General features: G+C 32.4%; 1 protein-coding gene across 1 annotated transcript; it reads right to left on the bottom strand.

The window, feature by feature from the left end:
* Positions 1-410: 410 nt before the first annotated feature.
* LOC138328845 (sodium- and chloride-dependent glycine transporter 2-like) lies at positions 411-12,447 on the bottom strand. The gene is made up of 13 exons (XM_069275569.1): positions 12,312-12,447; positions 11,180-11,297; positions 9,915-10,190; positions 9,395-9,527; positions 8,640-8,774; positions 8,231-8,334; positions 6,850-6,974; positions 6,579-6,691; positions 5,977-6,108; positions 4,136-4,235; positions 3,447-3,547; positions 1,620-1,787; positions 411-1,080 (listed from the first exon to the last, which is right to left on the bottom strand). The coding sequence occupies exons 1-13, from the start codon at positions 12,445-12,447 to the stop codon at positions 964-966; spliced, it is 1,758 nt and encodes a 585-aa protein (XP_069131670.1). The 3' UTR covers positions 411-963.
* Between the last annotated feature and the right edge of the window lie 3,643 nt (positions 12,448-16,090).

The following is a 16,090-nucleotide window of genomic DNA, read 5'->3' as shown; positions in this document are numbered from 1 at the left end:
GTTAATTATATTCCGATCGACTAAAAGAGAGGAGTTGAGCTAACACTACAGTTACGTAAGGATGTTGTATTCCTTCAGAAGCAAAATACCGACCGAAGCGTACGTCATTGAAATTTGTTGCTTATTTGGTCTGCTATATTTTGAATAGGGATAGATAACATTTTTTTGAGATAAAAATGAAAAGTCTATAAATTGCAAATGCTTACTTATGTTTTGTCAAAACTACTTAGGACATCATTTCATGATTTGTTTTCCATTGTTCGGCTTGAACATTACAATTCTTAAGCCGTGTTGATGTAAAGCAATAAATACAATATACATGAATCATTACTTAATAGTTTTGGTATGAAAAAGAAAATACCTTTAAAATAATGTATCACATTGTTATGGTGTAAACCATATTATTTGTATTCGCGTTGTACATATTAAACAGGGTACGATTCGATCATGTCTTTTTCGTCATTGAATTTCATATCTGAAACGAGGAGATTACCATTTATGCAGCGCAATGAGTCAGTTACTATAGGAAACTGGGATTTTAACTTAACCTATTGGATTATATCTAGGTGTAGAACAGGTTAATAATATGTATAATTCATTCATTTCGTTTAACCGTCACCACGATGTGAACAGTCGGGCGTGTTAGCGGATGTTAATAAGATAATGAGCCCAAATACACATTCAAGTTTATCAACATTATCAATAATATTCTTCTTTGAAAATATTTTGATATAAAACAACCAGCCCTAAACAAATTGTACTATAAACATACGTTTTGTAAATGTGGATATGTATGTTGTTATCATAATTTTTAACTTTATTTTTCAAGTAATTGCCTGAATCAACCACACACCAATTTCCTCGTCATCCGGGCTCCAATGACACTTAAGCCTAGCTTATATTTACGTTGACAACATATTGAAAACAAAACTTGTGCGGATGTAGCTAAGACTGCATCCTTCCCTAATATTTGGTTGGCTGGCTTGGTAAGGAGGTGAATTCTATACCGTCCTGATTCCCATTCACGTTACAAATAGCAGGTTTCCAGTTAGCAGACGGAATGATGCTGCCTCTGATTCGCTAAAATAAAAAGTAAATGATACACTCTTGTAAATCAGACATTAGCCTACGATATTTGAATACAATCATGTTGTATATTTCATTTCACATGATTTTTCATCTTTTTTCTTGAAGTGATTGTATTCTGCGTGTTTTAATGTGAACACAACTCTAACGATACATAAACTAATAAAACATATATGCATAAATGTTCAATTAGCCGATAAAGATATGCATAAACATACAATACCATTATACGAATACATAGAAGTAGTAAGCAGAAAACTGCTGATATAACATTAAAATGCAATGTTAACAAAACAAAACAAAAACATAATTAACATTTAATATTAACTATAAGTATTCTTATTTTACAACAATCGAAAAGTTATCTTGATGAAATTAGCGAAATTATGAATTCGCGTAGTGATCATAATAGCAATGAAACGATTTTAATTACATAACAAACATTTATATATAATTAGTTCAATCAAAGTGTAGTGATTAAAGTTATAATAAATAACTAAGCCTTAAATAGCGTGAGTAAAAGAAAAGCCAACCTCGAATATGCCTCCTTTTTGTAGTGCAAGTTCTTTTGCTATTCCGAGTGGTATTGGAACAAGGGAGACAATCGCTATCATCCAACCAAACACAATGGACCATGCAGGATAGGCTTTGTTGGCGTACTCGACTGGTTTCATTTTCGTAGCATTGAATACAAAATTCAACTAAAAATATAAATTATTTTAGCAAAATTAAATTTAAAATAATTTTCTGCGAGATTGAAATTTTCCTTAACTTTACGATGTACTCGTTAGTAGCTCTAGCTAACGTGGATTTAAAGGTTTAAATTCTATAAATTTTACAATGTATTCAACACGGATTTATAAGTAATATCTACGTCCGTGTGTACAATAAAAACACCATTATAACAATAAAAGCACAATTATAAAATTAAAAGCACTGGAAGCACCATTGTAACAATGAAATCACCATTATAACAATGAAAATACCATTATAACAATGAAAGCACCATTATAACAATGAAAATACCATTATAACAATGAAAATACCATTATAACAATGAAAACACCATTATAACAATAAAAGCACTAATATAACAATGGAAGCACCATTACAACAATGAAAGCACCATTGTAACAATGAAAACACCATTATAATAATAAAATCACCATTATAACAATGAATTTAAAGCACCATTGTAACAATCATACAACACAGTTACAATTAAAGCACCGTTATAACAATGAAAGTACATGTACCATTATAACAATGAAAGCACCATTATAACAATGAAAGCACCATTATAACAATGAAAGCACCATTATAACAATGAAAGTATCATTATAATAATGAAAGTACCATTATAACAATGCAAGCATCATTATAATAATGAAAGTACCATTATAACAATGCAAGCATCATTATAATAATGAAAGTACCATTATAACAATGCAAGCATCATTATAATAATGAAAGTACCATTGTATCAATGAAAGCATCATTATAACAATGAAAGTACCATTATAACAATGCAAGCATCATTATAATAATGAAAGTACCATTGTATCAATGAAAGCATCATTATAACAATAAAAGCACCATTATAACAATGAAAGCACCATTATAACAATGAAAGCATCATTATAACAATGAAAACACCATTATAACAATGAAAGCATCATTATAACAATGAAAGCACCATTGTATCAATGAAAGCATCATTATAACAATGAAAGCATCATTATAACAATGAAAGCACCATTGTAACAATGAAAGCATCATTATAACAATGAAAGTACCATTATAACAATGAAAACACCGTTATAGCAATGAAAACACCATTATAACAATGAAAGCACCATTGTAACAATGAAAGCACTATTGTAACAATGAAAGCACTATTGCTATTAATATACTTTTTTGCGAAATTAGGGAAGTATTAGCAAATATGTTAAAATGAACAAAGATTCGAAATATTGTATACGCTAAATATAGTGGTAAAGATGATCGATTGGAGTGCATCTCACTGCGGCAAGAAGGTTATGGGTGATTCAGATAAATTACATGTTCAATTTAAATTTTGACATTTTAAAATTAAAAGCAATAGTTTATCTTTACTTCTTTTTGCAAATTAGACTTATAACATATCCCTTCCCTATAATTGTACTATGTAAAGTTAAATGCTTTGAAAAAAAAATCTAGATTTGTTTTGTAAACCAATGTTTATTATTGGTGAATTTGTCTACATATTTATTTAAATAATTTGGACAATTGACGAATATGTATTACCTTTTTATCAATACACATATTGATATGACCGATATGTATATATTAATTAGTATTTGGTACCAGAAATTTCTTACGAATATCACAGATGGGGTTATAAACTTCCACATCACTTTCCAAACAGGATTGGGTCTTTTTCCTATCATCGTCTCTACGTCATCCATAAGCCTGTCAGCTCCTGTAAATAGGGTTATTCTTAATTTATTATTTTATTGTACCTAGGTTGTGACAAATGAAAAAATAAAACAAAATAAAATATTATACATGCATTCAAAACGTTATGTAAGTGATAGCTAGGTATAGTGTTTTTTCGTTTTTATTTTTTTCGATACTGTTAAACCAATCTTTTTTAAAGTGAGATTTCGAATATATGATAAGGGACTACAGTGCTTTGATGAAAATCATAAAATGCTCCTCGGATTTTTCTTGATTTATTTCCTAAGCAATGGAAGGGATAAATGCAATAAGCTTCCTAAAATGTCAGTAAATACCAATGAAGATACATTAGCATTGCTACCTATAGATCCGGCAATGATTAATAAACGTCATTATAGTCAAACCTGTCTATAAAGACTACATAAGGGACCATGAAAGAAAGGTGTTTATATGGTGTCATACAATGAACAAAAAATGTGTTAAAATTGGCCATTGAGACCCAGCTAAAGTGGACTTAGTACGCAGGTAGTCTTTATACATAGGTGGTGGCTAAGGCAGGTTGGACTGTTTGTTAGTCTATTTCTTACAAACGATAGCCGATACTACTTACCATAGATCCATGCCACCACAACAATCTCAAGTAGAGACAGAAACATCACAGAAACACTAGAACAGTACCAGTCAATCAAAGTTAGGACGTAAATACCACCCTAAAACATAGGTTTTCAGTAATTTTCAATAATAAACGGCAAAACAAAACTGCCTAAAATGATATTAGCACTGACTTTAATTGCACTTTTGAATGACGACAAACTTAAGTAGAAGAGCTGTGTAGGAATTTACTTTTTAAAAAGCCATAAACGTCAAAAAAGTTTACATCCCATCGATCAAAACCTACATTTTGTACAATAATCTAGAGCTGGTTAATTCTTGTGTATTTCATTTTCAATTAATGTCAGTGAAAATCGGATTCATGTGTAAACGCGTGTACCTCTTTTATTTGGATATCAGAAATCTGGTTGAAAAATAATTAAAAGTTTTTAAAAACAATCGCAAAAATACCGACTATAGAGTATTAGGATACTGTAAACTGATTTTTTTTGTGTGTGATTATCGCGGTTCAGCAAATATTTATCCCGTCTAATTATAACAGGTACAGACATGACTTATATTAAGAGTATTTTCAATTAAATGTTTAAATCCGCAAACGCGAATCTTCGCGAACCTGTATTGAAAAACAAATCGCGAAATTTGGTAGTTTTTGAAGTAAATGAGCTGTTCAATAGTAAGTCGTATGTTAAAACCGACAAGAAATAAAATCAGTTTGTACATTTGAAATTCACTGACTCATAGACCTATTTAGTACTATTGTGTCTGTTACAACCAACGTTATTCTATTCTATAAATTCATATACTGACTTATCGACTTATTATGAATAAAAGTGTGTCATGAACACTAATGCTGGCCAACTGTTCAGTGTATGGGGATAGGCTAATTGGAAGGTCCTGAAAACAGCTGGGAGATATGAACGATGATGTAGATAAGCAAGATAAAATTGAGATCCAAAGCGTCATAAATATCACAGCTTATGTAAAGATTGGTATCTTCATTGTCATATTAATGAAAATGAGGGGAAAATATTTTAATTACAATGATAATATCTTCAATAATAAAACAATCGTCGAAACAACAAACAGAAAGCGAAATAAGCATTTTATGCTGAATGCATTAAATGAGATTTCATTGCCGTTATTACGACGTCATAAATGTATATACATGTTTTCATTCATGAACAACGCTTTAATTTTTCCTGTTTGGAATGGTAAACTTTCAAAAATTACAATATACAAACGGAAATATAATTAGAAAAAAATAACACCTGTTCATTCAATATTGGCATCAGAATAATAGGCGTTTGTATTGTACCTTTTACTTTATTAGAAGTTGAACAATTATAAACTCCTTTATTTGCTTTTAGTATGTATAAGAGAAATAAAATGGAGACTGAATATTTCAGCTTTTTGTACCGACGCCACATAAGCTAAGATATGACCGCATCCAAACTATTGCAATTTGTGGTATCCATAATTATCCTCATGGCAGTAAATTGTAGTATACTGTCATAAAAATATATTTTATATAATTTTGATTTACGTTATATTCTTAATATGTCAGAAATAATATTAATTATTAATAATAAAAAAAACATGTGAATTACATAGACCTAATATGGAAATTCGTTACTTCCTTATGCGTAGGTGAATGTTAAGTACAAGTGCATTTGCGCAAATGTATTAACATTCTATGTATCCAATTAATAACATAGTACATTCTCAGATAGATTTTGTATAATATTGATAATAACTATATACATTTTGATATGAATATAAATTAATTAATTACATAGATAACATGATTAATATGTTGTGATGACAGACAAACAAACGCACCTGCGTAACACATGACATTCCCAGTAGAAAACTAGTTAAGCATACAAATGCCGTTAGAATGGTACTTCTTTTCTGAAGTAATCTTGGGAAGCTGTCTGTCAAGGCACTTGTAATTGTTTGAACCAGTACCATCTGCAAGATAGATAATACAGATTTCCATTAAAATTCCAGACGGTGTGCACGTAAACGTAACTATGGTAATTTCGGGATTGCATTTACTAAAATTAAATCAAATATTACTGTTAACCTTAGGTTCACTTGCAATTACATTTCGATTTAATCGCGAACATATATCGCCCCCAAAATGATTCGGAAGTTGGTCCAGTAGACACAAATGAAGCAGATTAAAATCGCTGTCGTTGGGTAGGATAAATCAAGTCGACACGAAAAGTTCGTTTACAATGTATGAGTATCATATATACAGGTATATAAATTTTTTCAATGTTTGATGATTGAGAATCTACTAGTGATTTGACGCGATACATAGCACGTCCTTCGTTATAACAATGACAAAATGGCTAAAAGTACATTAAACTAATCATTAAAGGTAGCCATATGACAATATATACATATAGGTATGTAGATGAACAATACTTGATTACCTGACTGTCCAGTCCAACAGTAAACAGCATGAGGAAGAACAGGACAGACCAGAACTGCGGTAGAGGCAGCGTCGACAACGCTTCTGGGTACACCATAAAGGCAAAACCAGGACCTGCAGGTTGGCAATAGCAAACCAATACGGTTAAAAAATGCGACTCAACATATTTTGGATGTAATATTTCCATTTATAACATCAGAATTATGACGAATGTTAAGTTTATTCGATATAATTTTCTTAGCCTCCTGAACACATGTGCATCGTGGACTTACCGCTAGATATCACTTCCTCTATGTGTACACCAGCTGTCTTGGCCATGTAACCAAGGGTAGCGAAAATAACCATCCCAGCGAACCAGCTAGTCAGAACATCGATGAGGGGAAGGAACATGCCATCTCTATATAGAATTTAAAGACGAACTGTTAAATATAGGATCTTAAATGAGTGTTCATTTCATATCAGATTTTATGAAACGAGTCTTAAGAAATTTTTTTCCGAGCCTGAAAATAAAAACTTCGAGACGAGTTTCATAAAATCTCATATAAAATGAACACAAATTTAAGATACCTTTGACCACGTAATTACAATATTATACACTTCGAAGAATCTTACCTCAAAATATATTGTGAAATATCAGCGTATGCCGCCATTTTGTCCCTCGGTCCTGTCATTTTTCTTGACGTAATTTTATTGTTCCTGTAATGACGTCACAACGAATTTCCAACCAATGGGAATGGCTCGAGGTCATATTACAGAAGTGACAATAATACACGGGCGAAATCACTGAATATCAGGCGGATTATGCGATAAAAATAATAAACACTTTCGGGGCTAAGAATCAGATTGCGATAATTAAAGGAGAAATCATAATGCATTTCGAAGTCATAAACGATCCAAATTAGGCAGAATATGTAGTCTATAAAAATAAGAAAAGCTAAATGTCGGCAGTATTAGACCTCATCTTATAAATATATACATTATAGACATGTATTACAAATGAAAATAATGAAATCTCTAAATTTCAAAAAGTTTTATACCAAACAGTTTTTCTGTGCCTTATGATACGAAACTATCCTCTTTAAAATATGCGGTTTTAGAGACAACTTTGTGCATTCCGTTAAGATATTAGTTCTAAGTTGGGATACACATTTGGACCCGGACTATATAAGGACGGCATTCCATGTAGATGGTATTTTGCTTGTGTGAAGTGCGTGGGTTTGGAAACTATGGTATAAATGTGTTGTGTCTTCTGGTATAGTGGAACTCTTGCCCATTTTTATAGTGCAATATCACTGAAGCGTACTGTCGAAGGCAACAAGCAACACATCCCATCCGGACACAGGCGAACCAGTCGTCACACCCCCTTAATGCCGCGCTGAGCAGGAAGTACCACTTTTATAAACTATGTTGTGTCTTGGCCAGGGGACCAAACCAAGAGACTACATCACAAGGGCGAGTGCTTAACGGAACACTAAAAGTGAAGCAATATCAATTGAGATGTTAGAAAGAAGAAAGATAGTTAGGAAGAAGAGAAAAATAAAATTCTAGATTCATTCGTCTTTTACGACATCATGCCATAAGGCAACAGCTAAAATTCTACCAGTGATTAAATACAGGTAGATTTTGTGATCATATTAGATAGGTTTTTGGTACCTGTAACAGTTGTTGTTGAAGTGGTTGTAACTAGCTAGAGTAGCCATGCCTCCCCATCCTATTCCTGCTGAGTAGAACATCTGAACGGCTGCATCACCCCAAACCTACGGCCAAAAAAAACAAATATCGGTTATCTAATTAATTCGTAATATCATTCTCAGATGTTGCGTTACACCTAACATACATTCGGTCACAAAGGATTTAGATTGGTATGAAAATGAAGTTTTATCTTACTAATGCAATTTATACCTCGATTCAACAACGAACGTGAGGTAGAAGAAATAACTGAAATATTTTTAACTAATTGGCCTATAATCGCTTAAATACAATTGGAGTTTCTCCAGTGAGACGACTTGACATTTTTTAAAACCCAGCTGAAAAAGTAAGTTTGGAAAACCTTTCAACGTACCGACAATTTACCTAGGTCTGCCCACCTGGGAATGAGGTAATACAGAAGACCTTCTTTCGATCCCGGCAATGTCATTCCATTTACGAAGAGCACGAACAGAAACAGATAAGGCACTGTCGCTGCTACATACATCACCTGCATATCACGTAGAGGAAAATGTTTTTTTTTTGACATCTGTTGTTAAAAAACAGTTTTAGTATTAACGTGATATAACATATAACAAGATATAACACATCAATGCGAGTGTACTCTAAATAAACCTTGAAGCGATTTATGATGAAAGTACACTCAGTTGTTTTTTTCATATATCTCCATAACATTAAACATCTGTACTAACTAATTTAATATATTAAAGATAATCTCTTCAAAATTCCACAATTATTTTGGCACCTTTTTCATTGAAATCAGTACGCCGATGTCGCTGTCATTCAGAAGCAATGCTATAAATGGCGAAGATAGCGGAAGATTTGGTTGTGTATTTTCGATAAATTGTAATTTGAAGGGGGATATATAAGTGTTCATTTATCACTTTCGACACTGTGGTTATGTTTATATTGGAAGATAGGAATAAGACTTAAAGCGTGAGCTGCAATACATGTGCTATATACTAATTTATAATCTATTAAAAGTGAGGAAGTCATCCTGGATATGTTTTGACTATTAGCTTTAATTGAACGCTGAAGGTAAGTTTTTAAATGATATAAAATTCATATAATTATACGACCAGATTCATTCATTAATATCAAAGACAATACCTTGCCAGATGTTTTAATTCCTTTGATGAGACAAAGAAACACCATGAGCCAAGCGGAAAGTAACCCTAACGCTAATTCCCATTTGATGTTTCCTATTGTCTCGATACTAGAAGATATATCAAGAACTTTCCGTCTAAAACAAAAGAAAATATGATTTAATTATTGTATGCATCTTATACATTACAAAATAGTAAATAATGTGGTCTATTATATAAAGGAACTTAAATTAGTGTTCATTTCATATAAAGTTTTAAGACAAAACTTACGGGTTTCATAAAAATAAAAGTCTATTAAATGTATTTGTGTTCATTTCATTCGAAATTTTATGATACTCGTCTTGAAGTTTTAATTTTACAATACAACGCCCTCGTAAATAGTTATTTAAGATATCATAACATATTACTTACATATACAGGATATATCCTTGAAACAACATTTGAAATATATATGTGCTAAACTACAATGCAAATCACAAGGAGAAAAAAAAGATATCTAACAAAATTATATAAAACCGACTTACTGCCAAAACTCTTCACTTGCAGTCATAGCGGTGTCGTTGTCTATAATGTTGTTAGTAACCTTGATTACATTTAATGAACCATTTGTCTGTCCTATCCGGGTGTAACAAAGAGGCGTGTTCCATTCATTGCTACAATGACTCCATGGCAGTACTGACGAGAAGGACATGATAAAGTAATACAGTGTCCAGGCTAGAATGACATTGTAATATATACTGACAATGGTGGTGAAGATTACCATTCCGTAACCAATACCTGTAGGAATAAATCGTAGTGGAAGTGTTTGTGGCAAGGACATTCTTGCCAATTTGACCATATCTCCGCGAAGATATACACATACGACCAGTGTTCTTGAGAGTAAAAGACGTTTTTTAACTACGATTAGTCCCACCTTCTGGTGATTGTGACGTCATACATTTGGAATGAGTGTACGGTGTCGCAAACACCAAAACGATATGGAACAAATTATTCTTAAAATCACGTCAAATCATTATTTTTATATAAGTTATGAATTGTTTAACTAAATTATCATATTTATTGTAAAAAGTAATGTTTGTGAATATTCATAAGCAGATTCTTTTCAAAAATTGTTTGATAATGATGATTCTGTAAAATATTATAAAATTATGGCATTTTCCAATTACCGGTGCGAGGCATTTAGTGAAGGATTGAATATATTTTATATAGGTTTATGGGGTAATGAACCTCTATATGCCTTGTGACAAATTTAATGAGCCGAGACAAATAGAAACTTGTGCAAATCTAACATAGAACAATCGGAGTAACCGAAGTCTGCGAATTTATTTATCAAAATATTTCTAGTAAAACATTATCATATTATTAACCAGAAACTTGTTGCTCTGCACATGTCTGGCATAACATGTGTATTCAACAAAAGTCTGGTTAAAGGAGACTAATTGCATTCCAAAGCCAAATTGATATAATTCATAGACACTGACTAAATTTAATCTTTGGTAGGTTCAACGAGTTTAGTGATTTTTGTTTGTTTGTTTGATTAATCAACGTCCTATTAACAGCTATGGCCATGTAAGGACGGCCTCCCATGTATGCAGTGTGTTGAGTGTATGTTGTGCGAGGTGCGTGTTTTGGGAGACTGCGGTAAATTCATGTTATGTCTTCTTGTATAGTGGAATTATTGAGAATATAAATAATTCCAAATGAATCGAAGAACACAGGGCGGTAAATACAGTAGTTTATAATCGACAAAACAATGCTGTTGCAATATTGGTTGATAAAAATCAACATCCAGCACATCCAGACCTTGCCAGGACCGAGATTGGAGTATTGAGAATATGATAACTCTAAGAACATCATCGGTAGTGCACACACACACATTAAGATAATGTATGGGATAAGGAAGGCACCTGAAACACCAAGATTGCTATCAAAGTACACCCCCCCCATTAAAATGGAAACAAAATAAATAAAAATAAACAAAAATAGGATTACCTATCGACTATCTGACCGATATGAAAGCGCATGAAAGTGTGATTGAGATATTCGTCTTCGAAGACAGATATGACTCAATTGTGTAATTGTTAAGATGTTCAGCAAATATTTGCGTAAATTATTTTAGTATTTTTTTCTTTCTTAAAACAGTTGCAGATGAATTAGTATTTTTCTTACGTAAAAAAACGTTACTTGCTTTACGCTATTACCATCATTGAAAAGTCTGACATTTGTATTTCATTTCAATAAGACAGTATTTAAAATAATGATTTGTTTGTTTGTAGTTTTACGGCCCATCGACAACTAAGGTAATTTAGGACCAACTACAGGTTATTGATTACATCCCGAAACATAAAATATCAATTATTGTCCAATCAATAAAAAATATGATAATATACTGTCGATGATGGTGGATTTTTTTTCGTATTATACTCAATATCTCTTGAGACGATAAAAGTCTATGATAGAGAATGCCCGTCCGTTTTTTTTTTTGTCTACGACTTCATAAACCCAAACTTTATTGAGAAAAATGCTTGTATTTTAGATTAATTAACTGAAAGAGGTACTAATTAGACATACATTTCAGTGATTTTACTTACTTTTTCAATAAAACAAATTGAGTTGTGGGGCATTGATATTTTATCCAATAATTCAGTTTGGCCAATGACTGTGCCGCTTTAAAATATCCCGCAAATACATTCTGTATGTATGACGTCATGATACTTGACGTACAATTCTTTTGGTGTATGGAAAAATATCCCCAAACTTATAACCACTAGACATTAGTGTAACATATGATACTAAATTATAAGAAATTTACGCCAAAATATAAGCATCATATATTACTAGCTTTCCATATCATATGCACCAATCTGAAACATTGTCAAAAATATGTACGTGCATTTAACTTTATATGGTGTCAATCTTACCTCCGCCATTTTTGTAGCAAATGTACGGAAATCTCCAAATATTCCCTAGCCCAACGAGACACCCAATACAAGAAAACAGATACTCATACCAGCTACCCCAGTTTCCACGCGCGTGTGCATACCTTTCATCAGACATGTTTTCCTGTTAATATAACCTATCATTCCATAGTGAAAAAGTACAACAAATAACATATAACACAGTCACCATGTGGCACAAACATGGAACACTGAGATTGTGAATAGTGAAGATAACTGGGCTGAGATTGGCAACGAATTTAATATTAAATATCTCAAATGAATTTAGTCTTCTGAAAACTTTACATACAAACTAAATTAATTATACATAGTTGTAGGTTGTTTTAAAGTTAGAGATACAATACATTACAAACAAGATCATATTTTACGCTGAAACAAATGTATGCTGAAAGTCATATGACTGGATTGCAGTAGATTTTTTCTTCTAAGTATAGACGACAAGTAATCAGACATAAGTCCGTTAAGTGCACAGGGAAATATAAACTCTGGTAAAAGATTGTGACTGGTCCAAGCTATGCAAGTCTCGTGTTGGTTAGCCAAACTATTACACTCGGGTTGAGAGACCCCTGTCCTCTTTACAAATCAGTGTATGATTCTACCTAGTTAGACTGTCACACACAGTCATATTGCATGAATACTGAACAAACTATAAATGCTTTTACAACATACTTGTTCCAAGCAGGAAAACCTGAACAGTGTTATAGAGGTTAGTATCTTAAGACCAGAGCCGAGGCATTCTTCACTGGGAATTCTCAACTAAAAAGGTAAAACCGGAGGCGGGTCAACGGAAACGTCAGAAAAACGATAATCGTTTCGGAAGAATGAAAAAATCCAACCAATTCTCAGTTATCTTCACTATTCACAAATATGTAACGGCTTATTACCAAACATTTCAGCACAGGTCAGGTTTAACTTATTAGGTAAGCCGGAGTACCCACAAAAAATCGCCACCTAGAGATGGAGGGATGGTGGTAATATGTTCCGACATCTTAACCACCTCCGCCGCTGGTGTCCTTGGGACATACATAGGGCTTGGATGTTAAGATCTTTACGCCTTTCAAGGCATGGATAAAGCAAAACTTTTTGTTGAACAATTTTACCTTCAGGTCTGAAAGATTTCTACATCATTGTAGATATTCTAATAATAAACAGTTGTTATATTCATTTAAACATTATTTATACATATATCGATATATGTACACACAAACCAAGATATTTGAAAAACAAGCAGTTATATTACCAAAAGAATCGTTTGTTGTCTCGTCCCAAGACGGATTTTGAGGCAGTAAGGCTCAAACCGTGGTAGGTAACTGAATATTTTACATATGTATATTAAATACCAAAGGTGCAACTGTCGCCATGAAATGAAATTCTTTGTTACGGTAAAACTTTCTTCATATTCTAGCGAATCACATTTCACAACAGTTCGTTTGAATCCTTTAGTTGTAAATATAATAATTTATAAAATTATAAATACACGTACTTCCGACTATATCTTAATAATTAAAATGCACTATGAAATAAACCGCATTGCAAAGAATAACAAATAACTTTATCTCTTCTGTCAGAGGGTTATGAAATACTTACAAACATAGCAAACAATATCGCTCCTGATACTTGTAGAGGCTTGACAGGAAATACCAATCTTATCGAAAAGTAAATACTGTTATTATAGATTCTCGATTGGAAAATATTAATTAATATCTAGTAATTAGTAAGTCGTTGTTAATTAGAATAATTCTAGAATTGAAAGAATATCAAATAATCTCTAGTAATTATATCCGAGTCGTTTAATAGACAGAAACAGCTGTCGTTGACCTTCATCTGCGTGATGTCATTGTTTACTACAATACAAATTTAGAATTGCATTAACGACGCAAAGAATATTAATAAATCGCTTGCAATTTTATGAATCGTTTAACAGACATAAACAAGTGTTTCATATTTCAGACTTTTATCAGAATATACTGGAGATGTTAATGAGCTATTTATGTTATCGTTACGTTAGGCCTTCTACGTACAATACTAGAATGAAAGGATAAAAGATAAACTGTTAAACAAAATAAACCAAAATGATAAGTATCACTATCAACTTTGTTTAATGTTTTGGCATCTGACACGATACCTAGCTTCCGTAGGTAATCGTAAATTATTCCGCTAACCACTAGGCAATTCTGTATTTGATACGAATGCCACAATGTTATAAGTTGGTCTTCATTTCGTTTGTGCAGTCTAGAGGAAATAAATATGGGCATAGGTATCTCTGATATGGTTAAGCGGTATTCTATGCTTATGTAAAAATGATTTATAAGTTTCAATTCCAGGACCAGTACCTATAAGAACCAAAAGTTATAATTTTAAGATACGAAACGATCTCTGTAAATAAGATAAATTTGTTAAATAATTTAATGTGTTACACAGACTTAATCAAAATGTACTTTAATTCAGTGATTTTGACATAATATATCTAACTTGAATCATACATATGTACATATGACAGAGTAATAAACATTTATGTTGACATTGGATTGCTATTTCAATAGGTCACATAAACTGTAGCAATGGCTCTACAAACTTTACATTTAATCTAACTATTGATTTGTTTACTTTTATATCAACTGCTAATGTATTCATGACGATCTTTATCGGTTTTAATTAGATGCGGAAACGAGTGATCCTGGTGGCCATTGTTATTAAACTTTCATATTTATTTGATTAATAGAAATTTAGCAAACGATATGATGCGGAAACACACTTTGTAACAAATAACGAAAACAAAGTTGGTCAAATATCTATATATATCATAACAATTGCTAACACATCAATACCTATATCATCCCCTGCCAAACGCGTTCGCGTTCGATTATTGTTTTGGGCTCCGTTCGTCGGTCCGTCCGTCCGAGATTCTTTTCTGGGCTATAACTCAAAAACCGTTCAACACAGCTCTTGGAAACTTTCTGTAAATATCAGACAATTGCCTTAGTTGTGCCTGTTGTTATTGCATACCTCCCATTTTGGTCATTTTATCCGTTATTATGGAAACTTAGTCAAAAATACCAAATTACTGTTTCCTTTTGAGTCCGGACAATAACTCCATAACCATTTAACACAGCTCCATGAAACTTTCTATACATCAAAAAAGTGTCCTAATTGTGCCTTTTCCTATTGCGGACCTTTATTTTTTGGAATATTTTTCGTTATCATGGAAACACGTTATCTGCAGGTTTTTTTCCAGTTTTATAACACTCGCATACATTTAAAGTTAAACTTGAAATAATTCTTACTTCGGTCTTGATGTGTTTGGTTTTAATACCAACTGCAGGGCGCGGGGGATAATGCCATACTTTGCTGCTCCTTGATTCATTTGTTTAACTCTCAGTTAAAGCCTAAAATCAAGTGTTTACCAAAGAAATATAAAACGTTATAAAATAAATTTTACAGGGTGATAAAATGTAGGTATTTGATTTATACAGTGAGAGTAAATTTTGGTTTGTTTTACAACTTTTTAATAGCGAACGTCATTTATCACGTGCCAGTAACCCTGAACCCTCTGTCATTAAAGGAAACTACTGCACGTTATTTGCAACTAGCAACCACTGTTCAAGAAAATATATGTATTTTATTTGAAAATAGAACAATGCGCTACAAATAATGATTTCGCTTTATGTGCCATGCGGAACTCAGATGAAGCACAAGACATTCTAATACGTTGTCCGGCACATTCATGAAATGAAAAATTATCA

This window comes from Argopecten irradians, chromosome 8 (assembly GCF_041381155.1).
Source record: "Argopecten irradians isolate NY chromosome 8, Ai_NY, whole genome shotgun sequence".
In the NCBI taxonomy this organism is placed as follows: domain Eukaryota; kingdom Metazoa; phylum Mollusca; class Bivalvia; order Pectinida; family Pectinidae; genus Argopecten; species Argopecten irradians.
This window is presented reverse-complemented; position numbering and strand designations above follow the sequence as displayed.